The 22,525-nt window shown below is 47.8% G+C and overlaps 2 protein-coding genes across 2 annotated transcripts in view; both read left to right on the top strand.

The window, feature by feature from the left end:
• Positions 1 to 8,497, top strand: part of GALNS (galactosamine (N-acetyl)-6-sulfatase) — a gene marked incomplete at both ends in the record, with an annotated part of 45,862 nt that extends 37,365 nt beyond the window's left edge. Inside the window, 2 exons of the mRNA XM_082489247.1 lie at positions 4,843 to 4,960; positions 8,411 to 8,497. Of these exons, the coding sequence (XP_082345373.1) occupies positions 4,843 to 4,960; positions 8,411 to 8,497 (205 nt within the window). The remainder of the gene's footprint in view (positions 1 to 4,842; positions 4,961 to 8,410) is intronic.
• A 10,794-nt stretch (positions 8,498 to 19,291) lies between these two features.
• On the top strand, positions 19,292 to 22,077 carry APRT (adenine phosphoribosyltransferase; the record flags this gene model as incomplete). Its single annotated transcript, XM_082489507.1, has 5 exons — positions 19,292 to 19,371; positions 19,579 to 19,682; positions 20,569 to 20,702; positions 21,655 to 21,733; positions 21,877 to 22,077. 5 exons carry the CDS (start codon positions 19,292 to 19,294, stop codon positions 22,017 to 22,019), a joined length of 540 nt encoding a protein of 179 aa, XP_082345633.1. The 3' UTR covers positions 22,020 to 22,077.
• Positions 22,078 to 22,525: the final 448 nt, after the last annotated feature.

Here is a 22,525-nt window from a genome sequence, read left to right as displayed (position 1 = left end):
AAAATAGAAGAGAGGAACTGAGGAAGACTGAATAATAGGACAAGATCAAGACTTGGATACTATAGTGCTGAGCAGCCTCAGAGCACTGATAACAGATAAAATCAAATTACCTGAATCTGGGCGTATTTAACAATTAAAAATAATGTTTTTAATTAAAATAATTCCAGTGGAGAAGGAAGTAAAATATACTTCCTTCATTAGCCAAGTTTTATGCTTGTCCCTTAACTTCATGTGCGTCTGGTAAAAAGCATGCTGTAAATCTGAAAGCATCTATTAAGAGCTCACTGTCAGGTTTCTGTGAAGCGCACTATATATAATACCCATTTTGTTACATTCCTCTCAATAATAACACGGTCCTGTCACTCCCAGGATAGACATACTGCGCTGTGCTCGTACATGAATCATCAGGACGAGGTATAAACCATCAAGATCTAGATTTTTAAAAATGCTGAAAATGCTCTTTAATTTGCTCTGGTTCTGATCTATTTGATGGTGTGTTTATGATGGTAGAGAATCGCCCTCTCCCCCTCTGTACAGCTCAGGATGCTGGCGAACCTGGAGGTGAAAGACTGACGGCTGCAAGATTAAAGCGGAGCTCTAACACCAAAAGCAGCGCGTGAGACAAACCCTCCTTCTTCCAAACCTGAATTTCAGTGTAGGGCATGGTGGGGTTAATAGCAGAGCAGGTTACACTGGAGTTGTGTTTGGCGAGGGAGGAGATGGGAACAGATTGCCAAGGCACAATTACACTAAATGAAGGAACCGCAGGCCACACCTGTGCCTGGGACCCTGCGCTCACAATCCAGCCCTGATTGGATCTCCAGAGACTTCCCGGAGGTAAAGTGTCAATTAGTGTAATGACCCTGGACTTTGTCCACTCCGTTCCCTCATTCTGAGCGTGGAATAATTTCATGTACGCTGGGGGATCTCTTTTAGCAAACTCCTCACAACACCACCTGCTCACCCTCTCATTCTTCCAGTGCTATTCCCAGCTCTCCTTCTGCAGGATTGTTGAACTAGAATGCAAAATATAGCATGCCCCGGAGGCAGCGAGGTCTGGATCTTCATGCAGACAACAATACCCAAACACCTGTATAGATAATACCATCTTTTTTTGGAACAGAGAATGTAGCAAACCCTGCCCTTGCAGCACAGTCCTGCGTACACATTCAGGGAAATGATGGAACTCCATGTAAGAGACATTCCCAGCTCCATTAACAACTCAGACTGATTACCATGAAGTAATTATCCCCATCTTACGTACAGATTAAAGGCACTCTTCTCTTGCGGATTTTGTCTCAAAATGCCCTTCTTGCATAGGGCTGGAGACAGTTTTAACCCTCTGTGTGCAGTCAGTAAATACTTAAGAAATTGCTGCATGGATATTGGATCTTGGCACACATTGTGGAGCTAAACAGGTCTGTCTGAGCAGCACCTGAGCTCATCAGAGCGTGGCATGGGGATCTCCATGGGGCCAAGACAGGAAAACCAACACCCCCCACCAGCACCGCTTTGCCTCTGCCGTGACTCCAGTTTCAGGTCAATGCCAGCCGCAGGGCTGGTGCCATCCTGCGAGCGCTGCAGTCCCCTGCTATGCACGGAGGCTCAATACACGTCTGGATGAGGAAGATAGTTCGTGTGTTTAATTGAGGCATCTGATGACGATCTGTGATGATCTTCCAGTATTGAGTGACACCTTACAGCACTCGGGGTCTGTCACTGTCGTGTACTTCAACACAAGGAAGACAGCTGCAATCGGATATGTTTTAAGCTAGTGTCAACAGGTTTAGCCAGCTTAAGAGCATGTTAAGCCCTACTGAGACAAGGTTTATAGGTTAGCGGTATGACTTGGAGCATAATCTATACATGTTCTTTAGCTTTAGCCAGCTTTGTGCTTATGTGAGAAGTGCGAGTCTTTTATATGCACCAAGCTGTTTCTAGCATGCTTTGGGGGAGTCATTCAGCCTATGCTAAATGCTGAAATAATCTAAAAGTGTAGAAGCTGCAGGGGAGAGCAGTTCAAAAACACCAGGAGCTGAGGTTAGGCCAAGATTTCCTGTCACTGCTGAGCTAGCTGAAAACACCAGGAGTGTCCTGAACATGGGAATTAAAGCAAGACGATGATTTGAGTGACTTGAGCCTACTTTGTTATACTGCGGCATTCACGTGTTTTAGGTTGCTAATGAGCAACAATGCCATGGATAAATGCAGTAGTTAAGATTATAGCAAAAAGATTTTTTTTCACTGCAACAGGACTGGCATATTTGGAGCAAAAAGCAGCAGTTATGACAACATATTGTTTATCTTTCATCCGGACCACAGCTGTGTTTTCCACTGGTCTGTCCAGATTATAGCTAATTTGGAATCCTATGTATGAAAAGCCATTTCGATGGATGAAATTGGGCTATCTCTTTAGCACTTAAATATTTGCAAAGATGCTGTGGAGCTTAATTAGTTAGCAGCAACATTTTATTTTATGCGTCCACTTCCAAAAGAAGATCTTGAATACTGGAGAGATGACACAAGTGTGTGACAGAAATAAACACATTAGTACAAGAGCAGCAGTAGGAGGCATTAAATGATTTGATATCTAACGTATCTGTTAGACTTTAACAATTGATTAAAATATGTATTAATTCATATTCATCCTTAATACGAGGATCTTAATAAAGTGTGATTAGCTCGGGTTTGGAAGGGCCTTCAAATCTTGGCATAATAGGTGCATTAGAAATCTAAAACACTGAAATACACGTCTCGCCAAACTGCATTTCATCTCCATTTCCGTCACTAGTGTACGTAGGCTTTAAAATGTTTCTGGTTCCCCTGTTTCATCCAGTCTCCAGCTCACAACATGCTGTGTGCGTCCCTGGTTCTCACCTGCGGTTTTAGGCAGACTTCCTCAGTGTGTATGTCTGTGAAGCCTTTTCTCTCCATGAGCCGGCTCTCCCGTGTTTGCTGTCCTCCGAGTGTCAACACAGGTCAGCTTTAAACCATCTCTGCCTCTTTTAAAAATCTGTTTTAATTTTTTTTTTTCCAAGCGTGCTGCCAGGCTGGCAATCCTTTGCTGCTTGAAATTTGACCAGAGGGATTCCAGATAAAATCTCACCAAACTGAAAGGCCATTGTGCCACTGGGATGCGGCACTGGCTGAGCCAAGTGATTGCTGCCTTGAGTGTCCTCATCAGGGTGTGAGTCAGAGATGGTCTTTAGCAGCTCCCAAACTTCTGCCTGTCCCCCCGTTTTTGGCAAAGTCTTTGGGGCAGTGCTCACAGCTGACTGCTGTGAGAGCTAAGGTGGGATGTGTGGGGAGAGGAGCAAGCAAATTTGGGAGCTTTAAAAGAATAGTCTGAATTTCAGGGTGGTCCAAACAGATCACACAGCAGGTCCTGGTGATAGCCTCTCCGCCAGGATACAGCTAGCTGGGTGTGAGAGCAACAGATTAGTTTGCTGGAGCTTGTCATTTCACATTCCCTTCCGGTTCTCTATCAGCAAAGCTCAGGCCCATCCCCACAATCGGCTTCTCTCTGGATGGTTGCCGAGATGTGATATTTATAGGGTTTACTGGAAACTGTTGGCACATTACTGGGCTTCGAAATGTGATTGTTTTTCAAAGAAGGAAATTAGCTGGAGTGTGGGGCTGGTGGCCAGCTTGGACTGTAAGCAAAGGGAGCCTGAGGTCAGGACCAAACTGCATTGTTTCTTTTATCTTCAGAAGCAGTTTGCCGCTCTGTTTTTTAAGTGACTCTTAACGTGATGGACAAAATGAGATCATTGGGTAGTAATCCTCCATTTTAGAAACACTTGAAGTATTAGTGAAGTACACCCTGAACCACTTAAATGAATACCTACTGGAGTAATCGGGTGTATAAAAATCTGGTTATTTATAACCCTGTATGAGGGCTTGGAGCATGATAGATGGGTCCCAGCTTGGAATAATAAAGCTGTAATGGAAGAATGTAGATGGGGCAGAATCCCGGGTGGATGTTGTGAAATGGAGGAGGTATTCTTGTCTTGGACAAGTCACTTCTATTCTTCTTCTCCTCCATCTTCCTGTTTGCATAATATTAGTTCATCTTACTTGGTGATTGTGAAGTTTTACTAGCCAACAGTTATATTTGAAACGCTTAGCTTGAGAACACTCTTGAAAAACAAAGTATTGACATTACCTTTGTTTCCCTACTATAAACACCTCTGTGTGATGCACGTGTTACAGAAAAGCACTTGAAAGAGTGGAGGATGAGCACACAGAGAGTTGGGTGACCTCTTGGGTGACACATTGGAAGGATCGCCTCAGCAAACTTGTTTATGTATAACATGTCAGGCAAGTGTGTCCTGGGTCTAGGACGTCTCATTTGGTATAAGTTTATGGTACAGCTTGAGGACAACCCCAGAAGCACCCTTCTTTGTACATGCCACTTGTGCCAACAAGATCCCCCTTGGGAATCAACACGACCTTGCAGCGTATCTGCCTGACTACAAAATGACACATTTGGGGCCCCTGGGACCAGCAGTTTTCAAAGTGGAAGCCCCATGCTGAGAGATGATCTGCCAGGAGCCATGTGCTTCTTTGCTGGGGAGGGCAGGCCATCTGCTGTCCTTGCTGCCCTAAGCAGAGCGTCTCAGACCCGTGGCGTCCAGGACCAGCCAGGCTGGACTCTGTCAGCCCAGATGTTTATTCCCCTTTGGACATGTGGGCAATTAGTGTCAACTGCATGTTTACATGCTCTTCTGTTTTGCTATGGCCCAGGAAAAGTCTTCTGACCTAGCTTAGTGATGTGGACACTGTAATGATGCCATGTATGAAGCCCCACTAATAACGTCTGTATTTTTTTTCACGTTCCAGTTTTACCAGCGATGAATACCAAAGGGCTATGGAGCGAATGTCTATTGTTGTCCAGCAGCACAAAGTGACCATGGTGCCAGGGGAGCCACAGCTTAATGTGTGCGACAAGGCTGTCATGGTGAGTGGTTAGAGCATAAATACATTTGAGAATTCTTAACTTAAAATATGTTTTGCTAAGGCTTAAAAATGTCACCTAATGCTGGGAAGGGATGGAGAAGAGATCCACGCTCACCCGTTTGAAGGGCTGTCTGGTTGTTCCATGGGGGGGTGTTTGTTACCTGTGGAATACAGTGGCGTAGGAAGGCTCTTACAGAGTGAGAGGGATTATATCTACCAACATGCTGTGGTAAACTCCGTGGCTTCCTTCCTTAGAGATATGGCAGTATCTACAGCTGTAGGTCTTTCTTCTTTCTAATCCCCTTCTGCAAATCTCCAAACTCCTCTGAGTTTTGAGTGGTGGGACTGGAACAGTGGCTCTTTTTCAGTGATCTTGGGTCTTGCTCGGTCTCCTCCAATTCCTCCCATGCCTGACTTTTCTTTATGGCTTGAAACATGACAAACATTTTCAATTCTGTTTCCTGTTTCAAATTCCATGTCGGAAAGTTACAGTTTGGCTTCCCTGTCAAATGCCGCTTGGTTTGTTGAGAACCTGGGAAAGAAACTGGATAGTTCGAAGGAGGTAAAGTAGTCAGATGGCAAGAGTTTGTGTAGTCTAAGGGGATGTGCCTGTAGACTGGCACAAAATAGTAACAGGCAAAATCTTTTTGATGCTGAAATAATCTGAAACAGTCAGTACCTCCTGTTTAGGGTCTATCTCCAGCCAGACAGAAAAGTACAAAATGTGGAGCTGTGTCTACTTAGTAAGAAGGCAAAGATCTTTTTTAGCTTTGTCACATCTTTGTATTTTTGGATGTTAAGTAGGAAAAACATTTGAAGGACCATTGTTTCTGTGTTGTTTTCTTTCATTATTCAACTTTTCCCTTAATAAACACTGTTCTGTGCTCCTCTGGGACCTTTTGGGTTCAGGCATTCTCCCCAGTGCCTGGCTGCTGCCAGAGACCTTCACTGAAAAGGCATTTCTTCTGTGCTAATTCCAACTCCAAAACTGGTTCATAAAGTGTAGGTATACTCCGCTGTTCTGCAGCCACCCTGGTGCAGTGTGTTGAGGTGCTGTGAAAACATCTGGTGTCCCTGCTTGTCAACACCTGATGTCTTTGTGTTGCATAATGGAAAAAGTGCTGGACTGGATGTCCTGTACTTCATCCTGTACCCCAGCCCTCTCCTTGGGGCTATTGAAAGTCAGTCTTCTCCCCGAGCATGCCTTGTTCTAGCTCAGTTGGGTAGAAGTTTTGCAAACCATGGGCTGCCACGTCTGCTTTGGCTATGGCAATGTTCAGGGCTTGGCCAAGTCCAGTTATGCCTGCCTAATCTATAAGCAGAGGCAGCTAACGACCGCTCTGATGCTCGGCCAAGCCCAAACCAGGCCGTCTGGGGCAGAAAGCCCTCCTTGGTGGGCTGAGTGGTATTCTAATCCCGGGAGAAATGTTCCAATCCCAGCAGGAAACTATTTTACATTATGAGTTTTCTAGTCTATGTAAACTTCTAACAGCTAGTTACATGGTCACAAAACCAAAATTAACAGGCACTAAATTATTGCCTTTTGAGACCAGAGGTGAAGATAACCAAATCTTTTCAGAATGATATTATTGCTGGAGTTGATTGGGCTCAAAATCTGTTTCTGGAGGATGCTGGGAGATAAATATCATGTACCGATACTATGTCCAATGCTGTCTTCTAAATTCTGCCACCATTTATTTGATATGGGCATTTAATATCATTTCTGGGACAGAGGAGAAGAATTGTCTTTACTTATCCATGAGCAAAGCAGATGGATCATTTTGTAGCTACTGCAGTCTTGGGATTGATGTTGGACTTGATGATCTTAAAGGTTTTTTCCAACCAAAACAATTCTGTGATGTAAGCATAGCAGCATCAGCCCTCCTGAGCAGGGGAAGTGTTTACTGGTCCATCTGTGGTGTATCCCACCAGCAGTGTAGATGAAGCTCCTGTGGAGCCAGTTCTGCTGTGTTTTCCTCCTGTGGAAGTGTAGGAGAAATTGCTCCATGCAGTGGAGCCGTGCTGTGCTGGAGACTGCATGTTTGACTTGCAGAACACATGGTGTCCTCAGGGCTCTCACCGCTTACAGCATAGATCCAGGAAAGCCGACTTGGACTGCAAGACTGAAGCAGATAAAATTTGGGTTTGTTTTTTTTTTGTTTGTTCGGTTTTTGTTTTTGTTTTTGTTTTTCAAAAGAACAAACGTTTCATTTGTTTCTTTGGATCTCTGTTACCTCAGCAGAGTGGTCAATCATCTGAAATTCCCAGCAGTGGTTGTGCATTTTAAAATTGAGAAACGGATTTAGAAAACCGCATTAATTGTTCTTAAACCGTCTGGAGCCCTTTGTGCAGTGAGGTGCCTTCTGCCAAAGCTCCCCTCTGTGGTCTGCTCCTTCTGCAGAGATAGCTGGTGTCTCACTGCCATCTGTTGTCAGCTGTATGGAATAGAAACCTGCTCTGACATTTTTTCTGGGGTTAAGCTTTTCTTTTATTCTATAGGAATTTAATTCCAGGAACACATTAATGACTTGAAGCATAAAAATAAGTAAAATGAAACACAATAGGTCAGAGCTGAAGTGACCTTTAATAGATGACAACAGCAATCTTCCATGGATGGATAGACCTTGAGAGAGGGAGGGACAGACAATGAACACAAAAGATTTCTGAAGGCAGAATGGGAATTGTAACCCGCCATTCACATTACCGCAGTCCCAAATTTTAAATGACAAAACCCTATGAAATTGAAAAAGTTTTTTGTCCAAATTAGTTCCTCTGTTAGTCCTTTGGAAACTGAGGTTTGCAGTGGTTTTCCTTGCTGATGTCGTTTCTCTGTTGTATACGTGCTGGGGAAAGGTAGTTCAAGAAACCTGAAAACAAGGGAGGCAAATAATTTTGGTCTGCATGCACTGGAGTAGTTGTCTCATAAATGCCTCCTAGTCCATCTGTTCATGAATTCATCCATCAAAATACTCATTAAAATAGCAGCATTCTTATCTCTCTCACACCCTTGGCCTTCTGTTGCTTTTTGCTTATTTCCTCAAGAAAGTGTGTGGATATGTTAGTGCTAAGGATGATAACTGGTTTCTGGATCCCAGGAAAATTGGGGCTCTCACCAAAACCTCATGGTCTGATTGCTCCATGCAACTGCAGGAAAGAGAAGAGTGTCACCGGAGTCCCAGCAGACCGCATTTGTACAGGAGAGACCACTGTATCCCAGAAGAGGGAATCATCTGCTGTAGAAGGATTTGTAGTCTTTCCTAAAGTTTTTCTTGAATAGTGTTTGGAGTTGGGAAGTCAAGCTCAGAAGCATCAGCTGCAAGAGTAGTTTCATTTTTCAAGCAGGACATAAGAGCGTCTTTGTGAGGATCAAAAGGGGTTAGTTCTGGTTAGGGATTAGCAGATACTTGGTATGAATCATCTTTCTGTAAATTTTTTTGTTTGTTTTTGACAGAATTGGTCTCCTCCAGGCTGTGAGAAGCTAGGGAAGTGCCTGAAACCGCCCAAGTCTGATCCTAAGAAGTGCTTTTGGCCTCATTGATCTTCTCTCCCTCAAGAGCTACACAGAAAAACTATAACCAGCCGGACATAAGGTTTACAGTGCATGTCTTCTCATGTTGGCACTCCTGTTTACACAGGAAGGGTGTGATGTACATATGATATCATCATTCGCTCTTCCAAAAGGGCCAGTGTTTATATTGCTAGTGCTCAGGGTTTAGCCTGTACTCTTCTGTTGTTTTAGTTGTTTCCGTAAATGGTAACTTCTCAGTGAAGACTGTTTTAACTGCAAAAGCTCTCTGGAAAACCGCAACTGCCATCACCTCAGAAATGCCATGGATGGACCATTCCTCTTGCTCCTTCACCCCAACCTGCTCTCTCAAATCACTGCTCATTCGGATTCCCCAACAGCAGCCATGGGGCACTGTTCAGGAAACTTATAGCCGCCAGAAAACCCTGCCCAAACTGCCCTTGTTTTGTTTGTCTGTAACTTGTTGTTTTAACATTTGATTTCCATTGTGAACTCTTTGGACACCAACTTGTTTTTCCTTTCTTCCTAAACTTGCGAGTACTGGGTGCAGCTGTACGGCCCAGACTGCTGCTGTGCATCACCGGGTGCAAAGAAGTGCTCCCTCCTGTTCCCAACTAAGGGGCTGCCTCCAGGGAGGAGGACACCCTTGCCTGCCTTACATCCATAGCTGCAAACATTCCCCAGGTAGTGGTATAAAGAAATTTGAAGACGGTGTTCGTGTAAGTATTGCCTTATTGATGGTATGCAGGATATACTTAGGGCGCTGGGAGTCAGTTGTTCATTTAAGGGGTTTTCTTGATTTCCAAAAATCTGGGTCCAAATATGGTTTAAGTCACGCGTTTAGTCTTATGATCTGGGCCCAGCCAACTGCAGGCTCAGAAATGCCCATTTACATCAGATGTTAACTCTTGACCCTGTTTCCAGTGTACGCTCTCTGAGGAATTCTCCTTGTGCAAACTTTCCACAGCCTGGGTGTAGCACTTCTCTAAACAGAGTTCATGGTAAATGCCGATCCTTCGCACAATTTCACATTGCAGATTTCTCATCTGCTTTTGAGCCTGTTTCACACCCTTCGCTATTGCTAATAAATGTGTCTCAAACAAAACCGAGCTAGAAGCAACCCCGAACGTGCTGTTTGCACCTCTGACAGCTCCACTTCTGCCCTTGCAGTGTTTTATACAGTACACAAGCCCTCTCCACATGGCATTATGCTGTCTTGGGAAAAATCGAGGTGCTCTGTACCTGTAAACAGCCCTACTTCCTTCCCAAGGAAAGCCTGGGGCTGGCTTGAGAGGCATTGAGAGCTCTGCTTCTGTTGTAACTGCTGTGCTTCTGCCTACAATGGGCTTCCCAACTGCTTGTTCGTACCCTCCCTGTAATCCCAAATGCTCTCATTCTCTCTGTTCCCATGGTTTATGCTACCTGTAATCCCCTCCACAGTAATTCCTACTGTATATCTCATGAAGCTGGATAATCCTATAAGATTGTAATAAGAACAGCACTTGAGTCGGCTCTTACTATTCCACCTGTCAGAAATCGCAGCCAACATTTCATCCGCTGGAAGAGCCTCTGAAACTCACTGTTTGCACATCCGCAAATGGCATTTGTTTATAGTCCAAACATCTTAGATGCCTTTTGATGTTCCTAATTGTTCTTCCAGTATATCAAGGCATTTCCAGTTCGTCCATAACATTTCTCCTCGTTTTGACATAGTGTGGATAGTTCAAGTCTTGAGAAATCCTAATCAGCCTGTTCTTCACTGATTCTATATGAGAAGGACTGGTAGGAGGACTTGCAGCGGTCATGTGCGTTTGTCAGCACAGGAGACCAAACAAAAAAAATAACCTCCCATTTTCTGGGTCTGGTCCGCCTCTGCTTTAGTGCTTCTGTCACCCAGAATTGTTCAGAGCTCTGCAGTCCACGATTATCAGCAGATAAAGATACCACCAGAGGAGGGAGTCTGTCACTGCAACTCCCTGAAAATCGCTGTCAGCCCTCAAATGGTTATGAACATGTCTGCTACGAACTGTAACAGCGCTTTGTCTTTCTGCGTCCTGCTTATTAAGAGATCACATCGCAGCTCATCATCTGAGCACTAGCCCAGACATGTTTCTCAGTTCTTAGCATTCGCAGTATGCACATCATGAGCATACTAGATGCCTGCTACCCCGTGTCCCCTGGCTGCCACTTCGTTCTTTACTCTTTCACAGCTTGCAGTTTTGAAAATACTGCTTTTCACCTGTCTGTGTAACTTGCTTGGACGAGCCGTCCTGTTCTCAGCACACATGGTGTTTGTCTGGTTACCCAGCACACAAAGTCTTCGTTCCTCATCGAAATGATCTGTTGGTGCATAGACACTGGATGTAAACTTTGCGCTAGAAAGCTGGCTGCTATAAGTGAATTGACTTGATGTCTGTTTATTGTCTTCTTCGTGACCGTTTATTATAAAAGATCAAAGCTTAATGTGAAGAAGCTATTGCTTTAAATTTAAATAAGAATAGTAGTTTTACAGCTGGCTGGCTAGGAAGAATTTTAAATCAATGCCTTTCCCAAAGATGTACAGATTTTAAAGTTGTGAGATGAAGAACTAATGAAGAAAAATAAACTAATTTATCAGAAATGCATTCTATGATTTGTCTGTGCGCACCTGTAAAACAACTGAATAACACCTTGCTTTGGGGACAGTCTCACAGATACGCCTGCCAGATCACGGGACTGACTTGGATTAAAAATAGCTTGTTTTGTTTTTCCTGTATTATTTTTAACGTGGATCAATTTCCCAGCCCACACAACTGCCCAAGTACAATTCAGAAGCTGGTGTGGGGACCAGGGGCATGAGTGGCCTGAGACTGCGTCTACCAGCACAGCCGCAGGGATGAACGCTGCCAGCCTGCAGCGTTAGCGTGGGGCAGCTCAAAAACACCGATATACGCCTTGGATCACAAAGCGGCCAGCATGTATTACCACGTCTGCCCTTAATAATATCTGATCTGAAGTTGGCGCATGTGACAGTTGCGCAGTTTTGCAAACTGCCCGTACTGGGGCAGGTGTTGGCTTTGCAGGAGCTGCCTGCAGGACCTGCCTGCGGTCGTGTGTGCAATAGCGGTTGACAGAGGAGAGGGTCTGGTGGGGTTTACTGGCCAGTCGGGGACCTGCAGCAGTGAAGCTGGTTTGTTGATGGCTTCCTTTCGCAAGCTGCAAGACATAAGAGCTAAAGGAAAGATGATATCTAAGACTGCTTCTGTGTGATGTTCCTTTCTTTATATTTAAATATGTCTGCTAAATGCTAAAAGCTTAATATCTGCTTGGGCTAAGAGTCCAAGGAATTTCTTTCTTGCCTTTAATTTCCAATTAGCTGAGCCTCTCGAGTCTCCCTGCTCTGCCCCTGAGGCTGTGTTATCATCCAACCCTCCATGCAGAGAAGCTTCTGAAATTGATGTAACTAATAATCGTGGAAAAAGTCCTACTGCATTTACAGTCTGTGGCTGCAAAAACGGAGTCTTGATTTAAAATCCTGCAGCGACAAATGGATTATTTCGGTGGCAAATTAGTCTCTGTGGACCAACAATTTGGGGATCTGAACACTGGAATTGGAAAGCAGAAGATCAATTCCGAACACTTAGAGCCAAGGTTAATGCCCTGCAAACTGTATTGAGTGCAGTGATGAAAGATAACATGCCTCTGCATTTTAAATGGGAAGCCGAGAAACACAGTCTTAAAAGTGAAAATGGGCAAGTTCAGAGCGAGAGCGAGTGATACCCACGTATTTGCTAATAAAACGTTACACGGTGTCTGGGGACTGAGTTTTCAGGCAAGTGCTGAGGATGACAGTGGGCTTTTACTAAAGGAACTGGAACTAATATTTCCAAGAAGGAGGCTGTTGAACCTGGGACACTCACTGCTGCGTGGAAGCTGGCAGTTCTCGGTACCTGCTGAATCGAGCCTTTCCCAAACGTAGTGGACAGCTTCCAACAGCCTCCTGGTTTCACATAAAGCAAAGCAGGCGAGATGAGGATCTCCCAAAGATTGGAACACACTTTTTTTTCCCGTGAGGACATCTTTGCAGTCACCACGTGAAATAATTTCAGCAGCTGAAGACAGACCTTTGAAGGTGAGAATGGTTTGAATCGGGGCTTTGGAGGGGAAGGCAGTGCTGGGAGGCAGTTTATTGTCTGCAGAGTTTCCAGCAGCCTCTTCAGCACAGCTAGATGAGAAATCTCTCCCCAGGGATCCTGCTGTTGTCCTCAGCACTGGGAAACTTTACAAACTACATGCAGTTTTACTCTCCAAGAGTTACTCTTGAGTGCTTGTTCAGTATCCAAATAACTGTTTTGCAGTTAGAGTGGCTTGTTTTCTGTTTCTCTTAACAGTTATAGTACTTGGAAGTAGACTTTTGCTTTTGTTTTCTGATAGTATTTGGTGTGAATTTTTCATATGTTATCAGAAAGCGACACGGCGGTGCCTCTCGAATTAAACTGTTAGTTTTTAAGAATAGTTTTAAGGGAAGAACGGAAATCTCATTTTTGGTTCTTTTTTTTTTTTTCCTGTGGAAACTGGCTGTTTTAAACACCAAGAAAAGAATCCATTTGCCTGTTTTCTTTATATCCCCTTCCACCGTTTATAGTTTTGTTGTTGCTCAAAGTCTAGTTCGGATTATATAAATCCTAAATAAAGGTGGATCCCTAGCCAAAAGCCTGTGGTCTCCTAGGAGAGGAAAAAAAACCTCTGCCATCCAACTTCTCGAGAGAGCCAGTCTGGCAGGTCTCTATGCCTTTGTCCATCCTGGAGTCACTTAATACCCTTCTGGGCAATATGTAGGTTGGTAGCATGATTCCCATCTGAAAGGGATAGGGGCCGAAAAGCCCGTCGGCCCGTTCGCCAGCAGCGAGGAATGCGTGCCAAATCCATTAGTCCTGGATCGGACTCAAAATCCTCTCCCGGCTCAGGAGAGGAGAGAGAGGAGTTTTATGTCTTCTCCAAGGGCCTCATCCAACCTGCTGCAGCGGGCAGGAGGTGCTGGGTTCAGCTCCGTGCGAACACGGATGCTGTGGAAGGGCAGAGATGGTTCATGATGCCTTTACCTCTTTTAGGGGGGACAAAACTAGCTCGTTATGCAGTATGGATGCTTCGCTCCCAAGCCCAGGGAGCTGGCTGGAGAACTGCATTTTTCTGCTGTTGAAATAAGATATTTTAAAAAAATGGGTTTAAAGTGCATGCATTTCTAAAGCTGAAATTGAAACGAAACGTTCCAGTGGATTTGAAGGGAAATTTTAGTTCTCATTTCCCCTTGTGGGGTATGTTGAAATTTTGAGCATTTTGTTCCACTTCACACAGAAGTTTTAAAATCCTTAACGGAACAGAAACTTCCATACTCCGCACAGCTCTTCTAATTGCCTGGTTAAGCTGATTAGAGTCAGCTCACAAGCTTTTATACCCCCAGATTTTATGTCCACGGGTTAATAACATCTCTGGTATCAGGATCTCAAAGCACTTTTAAATCACTGATTACCTCTGTGTACAAAAGAGAGGCAAAGCCAGTGTCCCCCTGCTACAGTACCCTCGGGGAGGGGAACAGATCCAAGGTGGAGGTTCCTCCACCAGACACACAACAGCCTTAAACCTCTGCGAGCTGCAAGCGGATGTCAGGACACCTCCTCTGATATTCCAGAGCTGAAGTCCTTTGACATCACATTTGGAAATTAGTCCTAGGAAAGTTCTTTTCACATGGAAATTGCAGTGGGAGTCAGCACTGTTGTTTGAAAGGTTGAACAATTGCAGGGAAACTAATTTTCTTTGGATGTTAAAAACCAGTCTGTACTGGTAGTTGCAATTCATATCCTTTGAAATGGAGGATTAATGAGGTGAAGTTCTGACAGAGATCTGAGAGATGTTTTTTAAACCTGAGCTGGCATGTGGCATAATTTCTGGCAGCTGAATCATTCAAAGTTTGATTTGGTGTAACCTTTGCACTCTTCCTGGCAGAACTGTTGGTGTCTGAGAGGCCTGGTCCTGCATCAGAGGAGATATCACTCCCAGCTGCTTCTTCACCCAGCTGCTGGATGCAAAGGGACCGGTGGGAGCCCTCGGCAGCTCGTCCTGGTGAGGGCTGCTGGTTTGTCTGGGGTCGGTTGGCATGAGGGGCCTGGGAACCTCACTTAGCCTCAAGAAAAATGTGGTAGTGTCTTCTGCTGGTAATGGTGGTGATTGTGTAGGAGGCTCACAAACAAGAAAAGCGTGCTGAGGACCCCAGCTTACAGACTGTCCACGAAAGAGAGGCAGAAGGCAGGGGTGCCTGGTGTTTGCACTGCAGGCAGGCTGCAGAAGAGCCCTTTCCCAGCTCCTGCTTATTTCCATGGGTAGGTAGATAAATTCCATGACTTCCATCTGCCAGGAAGAGGAGGAGTTGCTGGAATAGCTCATTGTCCATTATCATGGTTGGTAAGGTTACAGGAGAAACCCTTCCAGCTCATCCGAGGGAGCGAGGGTGTTGCAAAGCCGCTGTTCCAGTGGAAGACTACGTGCTTCATCTGTTTGCTTCACTGGAACAGCTGCTAGAGAGGATTTTTCTCGTGCCAAAGAGATAATCTGACTTCAGGGAAAATCTTAGTCTTTAAGGGAATGGTTGTGAAAGCAGGCACACTGACCCCCTGTGCAGGCTGTCTCTGGCAATAGAAAGCTTAACGAGAAAGGGAGCAACCTTTGCGCTGGCCATCAGCTTGTCTCCGTTTGCACCTCAGGCACGCATCCATTAAACAAGGGTCTTTTGCTATCTGTAGATGAATTAGGAAGAAAATAGAGCAGTGGCGGATTCAGTGTGCAGCAAATGATTCCCTAGGGTTTGCACCAAGCACTGGGAACTGTGCAAGGACACAGGACGTGTCGGATGCTGGGATGCAGGTAGGATCGGGTGTCTCGTGAGCTGTGCTGTGCCTATGAGCCCATCACGGCTAAGTTGGAGAGGAGACCAGCTTCCCCTCCTGTCGGCTGCTCCTCCTGTGCAACAGCCACTTCTCGTAGCTGGAAGGACCCACGGTGCTGCTGGGAGCAAGAAGAGTCACTGTTGGGCTGCAGTGATCATGAGAAGATAGAATTCAGGATTAAGTGTAGTATAGACAAAATGACAAGTAGAGTTGAAACCTTAAACTTCAGGAGGGCTAACTTTGATCGTTTCAAGGAGTTGCTTGGAGAAATCCCATGGGAGAGGGCTCTAGAGGGTAAGGGGGCTCAAGAGAGCTGGCTGCTATTTAAGCGTCACTTCCTCCAAGCTCAGGATCAGTGCATCCCAAAGAGAAAGAAATCAGGCAAGGGAAGAAGGAGACCTGCATGGCTGAGCAGGGACCTTCTGAAAAAGCTCAGGTGGAAGAAGGGAGTTTACAATAGGTGGAAGAAGGGGCTGACTGCTTGGGAGGAATACAAGAATGCTGTCAGGGTATGCAGGGAGGAAACAAGGAAAGCCAAGGCAGCCTTGGAATTGAACCTGGCGAGGGATGTCAAGGCCAACAGGAAGGGTTTCTTTAAGTATATAGGAGACAAAAGAAAAACTAGGGAAAATGTGGGCCCGCTGTTGAACGAGACAGGTGCCGTGGTGACAGATGATGCAGAGAAGGCGGAGTTGCTAAATGCATTCTTCGCTTCTGTCTTCACTGTTCGGGCCAGTCCTCAGTAAACCCAGACTTTGCAGGTAACAGAGAAAGTCTGGAGAGAGCAAGGCTTTCCTTTGGTTGACGAGGAGCAAGTTAGAGATCAGTTAGATAAACTGGATATCCACAAATCCATGGGGCCTGATGGGATGCAGCCTCGAGTGCTGAGGGAGCTGGGGGAAGTCATTTCTGGGCCGCTCTCCATCATCTTTGAAAGGTCCTGGAGGACAGGTGAGGTGCCTGAGGACTGGAGGATAGCTAATGTCACTCCAGTCTTCAAAAAGGGCAAGAAGGATGACCCGGGAAACTACAGGCCGGTCAGCCTCACCTCCATCCCTGGAAAGATGATGGAACAGCTTGTGCTGGGTATCATCTCAAAGCACCTGGATGAAAAGAAGGTTATCAGAAGTAGTCAACGTGGATTCACTAAGGGGAAGTCGTGTCTGACTAATCTGATAGCATTCTATGATGAAGTGACTAGATGGGTGGATGAGGGGAGGGCAGTGGATGTTGTCTACCTTGACTTTGGCAAGGCTTTCGACACTGTCTCCCACATCATTCTCACATGCAAGCTTAGGAAGTGCGGGCTAGATGAATGGACAGTGGGGTGGATTGAGAACTGGCTGACAGATAGAGCTCAGAGGGTTGTGGTTAGTGGTGCAGAGTCTAGTTGGAGGTCAGTAACAAGTGGTGTCCCTCAAGGGTTAGTACTGGGTCCAGTCCTGTTCAATATATTCATCGATGATCTGGATGAAGGGATAGAGTGTACCATCAGCAAGTTTGCTGATGACACTAAACTGGGAGGAGTGGCTGACATGCCAGAAGGCTGTGCTGCTTCACAGCGTGACCTGGACAGGCTGGAGAGTGGGGCAGGGAGGAACCTAATGAAATTCAACAAGGGTAAATGTAGGGTACTGCATCTGGGGAGGAATAACCCCATGCATCAGTACAGGTTGGGGGCTGACCTCCTGGAGAGCAGCTCTGTGGAAAGGGACTTGGGAGTCCTGGTGGAGAACAGGATGACTGTGAGCCAGCAATGTGCCCTGGCGGCCAAGAGGGCCAATGGCATCCTGGGGTGCATCAAAAAGAGTGTGGCCAGCAGGTCAAGGGAGGTCATCCTCCCCCTCTAATCTGCCCTGGTGAGGCCGCATCTGGAGTACTGCGTCCAGTTCTGGGCTCCCCAGTTCAAGAAAGACAGGGATCTGCTGGAGAGGGTCCAGCAAAGGGCTACGAAGATGATTAGGGGATTAGAACATCTTTCATATGAGGAAAGGCTGAGGAACTTGGGTCTCTTTAGTCTAGAGAAAAGAAGACTGAGGGGGGATCTTATTAATGCTTCCAAATACTTAAAGGGAGGATGCCAGAGGGATGGGAGGAGTCTTTTTTCAGTGGTGCCCGTTGATAAGACGAGGGGTAATGGGCACAAGCTTGAACATAGGAAGTTCCATCTTAACATGAGGAGGAACTTCTTCACTTTGAGGGTAGTGGAGCACTGGAACAGGCTGCCCAGAGAGGTTGTGGAGTCTCCCACTCTGGAGACGTTCAAAACCCGCCTGGACGCCATCCTGTGCAACCTGTTGTAGGTGACCCTGTTCTGGCAGGGGGGTTGGACTAGATGATCTCCAGAGGTCCCTTCCAACCCTGACTATTCTGTGATTCTGTGTTGGTCCAGCAAGAGTAGGAGGAAGCAGCTCTGCGTTCATTGCTGGGCTGCTGCAGCCCTGCGCACCCAGCCCACGGGGTCCACATCTAATCACTGCAAAATACCTGCTGGCACACTGTCACACGCCTCCAAGACAGGCCCTAACGGCTCTCCGGAGGGTGTGGAGCTGAGCTGTCCCCATCGCAGCTATCGGCAGCGAGCACTGAGCTCGGCCGGGGGTGTTTGCATGGCTAGAGCTGCCTTCGCTTTCTGCAGCGGGTTGTACCCAGATGCTTTTGGACCAGGTCCAAGTCGTCTTTGCTAATGTAAGAGGAGATCTGTACTCATTCAGCGGTACGTCTCCTGCCCGCAATGGTTTTTGCGTGGGCAAACGGCTATTCGCCCGTCAGGCGATGGGAGATAGGAGCTGTGTGAGAGTGCCCTGACCTGCCCTACGAGTAAGTGACACCAGTAGCTGCTGAGCTGTTAGTCCGGGACCGAGGGCACTCAGGCTGGCTGCGTTATCATCCCCCACGAGTGTAATCCAAACCAACGGTTTTAACAAACACAAAATGCGATTCCAGGGGTTCACAAGAGGTGACGGGGCACAGAAAAGGCAGGAAATAGTTTAGTCCTAACAAGCTTGCTATCTATGTGAGGCACAGGGCAGGGATGAAGGGGGGTAGCCGTGTAATCTCCGGGCATGGGACCCCTTTCCAAAGCTGGTTGGGGCAAGGCAGGGTCTCAGGGTTTCCGTGCGCTGAGGAAATACAGCTCTACGTGCTGCAGGTACCAGAGCACTCTTCAGAGGGGCGACTGGGGCTCCATGCAGCGGGGGCAGCCAGGCTCTCTGCACCAGGTTACAGAGCACTGTGCACTGCAGCTGCCAGGGCAGTGTGTATCGAGGTACTGGGGCTCCCTGCTTTGGGCTACTGGGGCGCGCTGGGCACAGGGGATACCTGGGCTCTATGCACCAGGATGCCAGAGCTCTGTGCATGGGGGGCATCGCAGCTCCATGCACAGGGGGGAACGGGGCTCCGTGCACCAGGATGCCAGAGCTCCATGCTCCGGAGTAGCAGGGCTCTGTGTATGGGGGGCATTGGGGCTCCATGCACCAGGGTAACAGAACTCCATGCTCTGGGGTAGCAGGGCTCCGTGCCCCGGGGTACCAGATCTCCACGCACCGAGGGGGGACCGATGCTCCGTGCCCCGGGGTACCAGTCCTCCACGCACCGGGGGGTGATACTGATGCTCCGTGCCCCGGGGTACCAGATCTCCACGCACCGAGGGGGGACCGATGCTCCGTGCCCCGGGGTACCAGTCCTCCACGCACCGGGGGGTGATACTGATGCTCCGTGCCCCGGGGTACCAGTCCTCCACGCAGCCGGGGAGTCGGGGTTCCGGAGCTCCACGCTCCAGGACACCGTACCCGGAGCTGCCGGCGGGACGCAGCCGGAGGCGGTGCAGGGCCGTTCCCGGCGGGAGAGCTCCGCCCGCCCGGCGGCTGCGCAGAGCGGGGCCGCCATGAACGAGGAGCGGCTGCGGCGGGTCCGCGACCGGGTTCGGCCCTTCCCCGACTTCCCGGTGCCCGGCGTGCTTTTCCGGTGCGAGCGGGGATGGGTGCCGGGAGCGGGGATGGAGCAGGGATGGGGGTGCTTGCTGCCAGCTCCTCTCCTCTTCCTTCCTTCCTTCCTTTCTTCCTTCCCTCCCTGCGGCACATGGCGGGACCCGCTCCCCTCTGGGCTTTAGGAGCTCGGTCGGGAGCCACATCAGCCCCCGGAGGTAACTAACTGCTCTCCCTCTCTTTGCAGCGATATCAGCCCTTTGCTGAAGGATCCTGCAGCTTTCAGGACTTTGATTGACCTTCTGGAAGATCATTTGAGGGCATCTTTCCCCCAAATCGACTTTATCGCAGGTGAGTGTTGGTTGAATCATCTCTGAGGCCACTGCGGAGCATCCTGTCCCCGGGCTGCCCCGGCGGGAGGCGTGGGGAGGCTCCTCTGCTAACGAGGCAGGACGTACCGTAGCCCTCGGACGTTATAATCACCTGAATGTTGGCCTCTATCGTATGGTAAGACTGGGACAGGTTATGCCCTTAACTTACTACTGTCGTTTCCTGAAATACTGGTTTGGGATGTGGCAGAGGCCATCTGATGCTTCACTGCCAATTTTGTAATTTGTTGCTTTCATCGTTAAAAAAAAGAGTCAGGGAGTACTGAAAGTCTGACGTAAAGTCTTACAGGCATGCCTGTAAGGTCTCACACGGTCCCCACAGCAGCCAGACCCTGTTCCAGCACGTTTTGCTTCTCAGGGGGCCTTCTCAAGCCAACAGAAACAGCCTTTGTGGTGATAACGCGTTGCAACACACCTATGAAAGAGGCTGAGAATGGAAGTGCTTAGGAAAGCAGTGCTTGTGCTGGGTGATAGCCCAAAGTTCAAGGAGTCTAGACCAAACGTGCTCCAAGTGCCTCATGATAACTGAAGTCGGTCCCCCGGTGGTGCAAAGTCCCTGGCTGTGTGGCCGAACTGATACTGGGGCTTAGCTGAGCTTATCTCTTAAGAAGAAGAGCTAGAGGGGAGGCAAAATGGGCTGCTGCGTTGCCCGGAAGCCCGTCAGCAGCGCATCTTGGCAAACACGGGCAGTGCAGGAGTGTGGGGTGTGTTTTCAACCTGTAGAAATGACTGTAAGAGCAAATTCTAGAGACACCCCCTTCCCCAAATACGGGAGGATAAATCTGGGCTATTGTGCAAAGACACCCCCAGTCGAATGGCTGTGTTCTGTGCTGCTCTGCTCCCCCCAGGCCTGGACTCCCGCGGCTTCCTCATAGGGCCCCCCCTGGCTCAGAGACTGGGGATCGGCTTCGTGCTGATACGGAAAAAAGGGAAGCTTCCTGGTCCGACCGAGTCGGTCTCCTACGCCCTTGAGTATGGCAAGGTAATGCCTGGGGAGAAGAGGGTTTCCAGGCTGGGTGATGGAGGGCTGGGGGGGGTGTCAGCGAGGGGATGGGGTGATAAAACCAACGGGGCGGTCCCCAAGCTGGGTTTTGCAGCCAGTGCTGATGCCATGGGGATCCTGGCACGGCACAAGCTTCAGGAGCAGCTCTGAGCTTCATCGTGCCCTGGCATGGCGGCTCCTTCCCCGAGCTGTGGAAATGTGGTTTGTGCTGGTGAGCTGCAGTGTGATTTTTTTTTTTTTTTTTTTTTGGGGGGTGGTAACGACTTGATGCTAAATTGCTTTCTTTGGCTTGAATTCAGGGGAATGAACATGGAGTGTGTTTCCCACTCTTACAGTAAGTGCTATAAGTAAATGCCTTTATTGCATGGCTTCAAAACAGAGTGCTCGCCTCATAACGCCGCAGCCTCCCTGATTAAGGAGCAGAGGTGTAAGCCTAATAACACGCTACCACCGGTGACTAACGGCACCCGGGGACCGGCAGCAGAAACACCAAACCTAGCCATTATTTATGAGGACCGTTTGGGCCAACCCCTGCACGGGACGAGTTCATCTGACACAGGACGTGCCTGTGATGGTTTGGATCTGGCTTGGTGGTGCTGTCGAGGCAGAGTGCTCCAGCCCAGTGCATTACAGGAGATTTTCTCCACTGGAGAGCTGCTTCAGGATAACGTTTCACGATGGGACCATAACTCATTTGATGAATGTTCAGGATCTTGACGTGCCAGAGGGTTGGCCCAGCAGTCACCTAACCCGCTATATATTTTTGTGGCACTCCCCTGTAGCTGGAGTATGTGGTTTTGGGGGTTTTAGGTGGTGAGTGTTAAGGTTGATCTCGCTGAAGACTTGTCTGCATTCCACCATGTGTTAGCAGTTTGTGAAGCGTTTCTCTGTAAGGCCAGACTGAAATGAAGCTACTCTTTCCATCCTGCAGGCTGAACTTGAAATCCAGAGTGACGCCGTGGAACCGGGACAAAAAGTAGTTATTGTAGATGACTTGCTCGCAACTGGAGGTGAGAGAAGCAGACGGTGTTAGAGCATGTGTAACCCACATACGCGTGCGTTGGTGACAGCAGGAGCGGCTGTGGGGTTTGAAGCGTGCCTCAGCGCTGCTCCTCGAGTGACGAAGTTTCTACTTAACCTCTGTGTCATGCAGGTACCATGTGTGCAGCGTGTGAGCTGATGAAGAGGCTGAAGGCTGACGTCCTGGAGTGCCTGGTGATCATAGAGTTAAAACTCCTGAAAGGGTCGGAAAAGCTCAAGTCCATCCCTTTCTACTCTCTGCTGCAGTATGACTGAGGAGGAGCTGGGAGAAGGGAATGCACGCACTGATCTGTGCACGAGTTTGGGCTTTATTCAGTGACTATTGATGTCACGAGAGGGGGGGGGGGGGGGGACACGGACACCTACAATTTTTCTTCTGGCCAGATGCTGTACAATCATTAAGTCCTATTTATTTTCCAAGCCACAGATTAAGCTGTGTTGAGTGTAAGGATCCTTTTTGGAGTTCATCCTTTTGGGAAGAAGGAACAGCCTGACTGGTTTTGGAGAGGGAGACTAAGATGCATCTTCACTGAATTTTTTTTTTTTTTTAGGAGACCAAAGTGAAAATACTCCTGCTGAGGCAGGAGAGGTCCGATAGCTTTGGGGGCCCACTGTTCCCCTTCGGTTGAGCCATGCCTGGTCAGCCTCCTAGCAACCCGTTAAAAGTTTGCCAAAGAAACACGGATGACGGGCACAAAGTGATTATTTGTCTAAGGGATAAACTCTGCAGAGGATGGTCTGGTTGCTCTCTGCTGTTGCTC

The sequence above is a fragment of the Vanellus vanellus genome (genome assembly GCF_965231255.1).
Source record: "Vanellus vanellus genome assembly, chromosome: 12".
Lineage (NCBI taxonomy): Eukaryota > Metazoa > Chordata > Aves > Charadriiformes > Charadriidae > Vanellus > Vanellus vanellus.
This window is presented reverse-complemented; position numbering and strand designations above follow the sequence as displayed.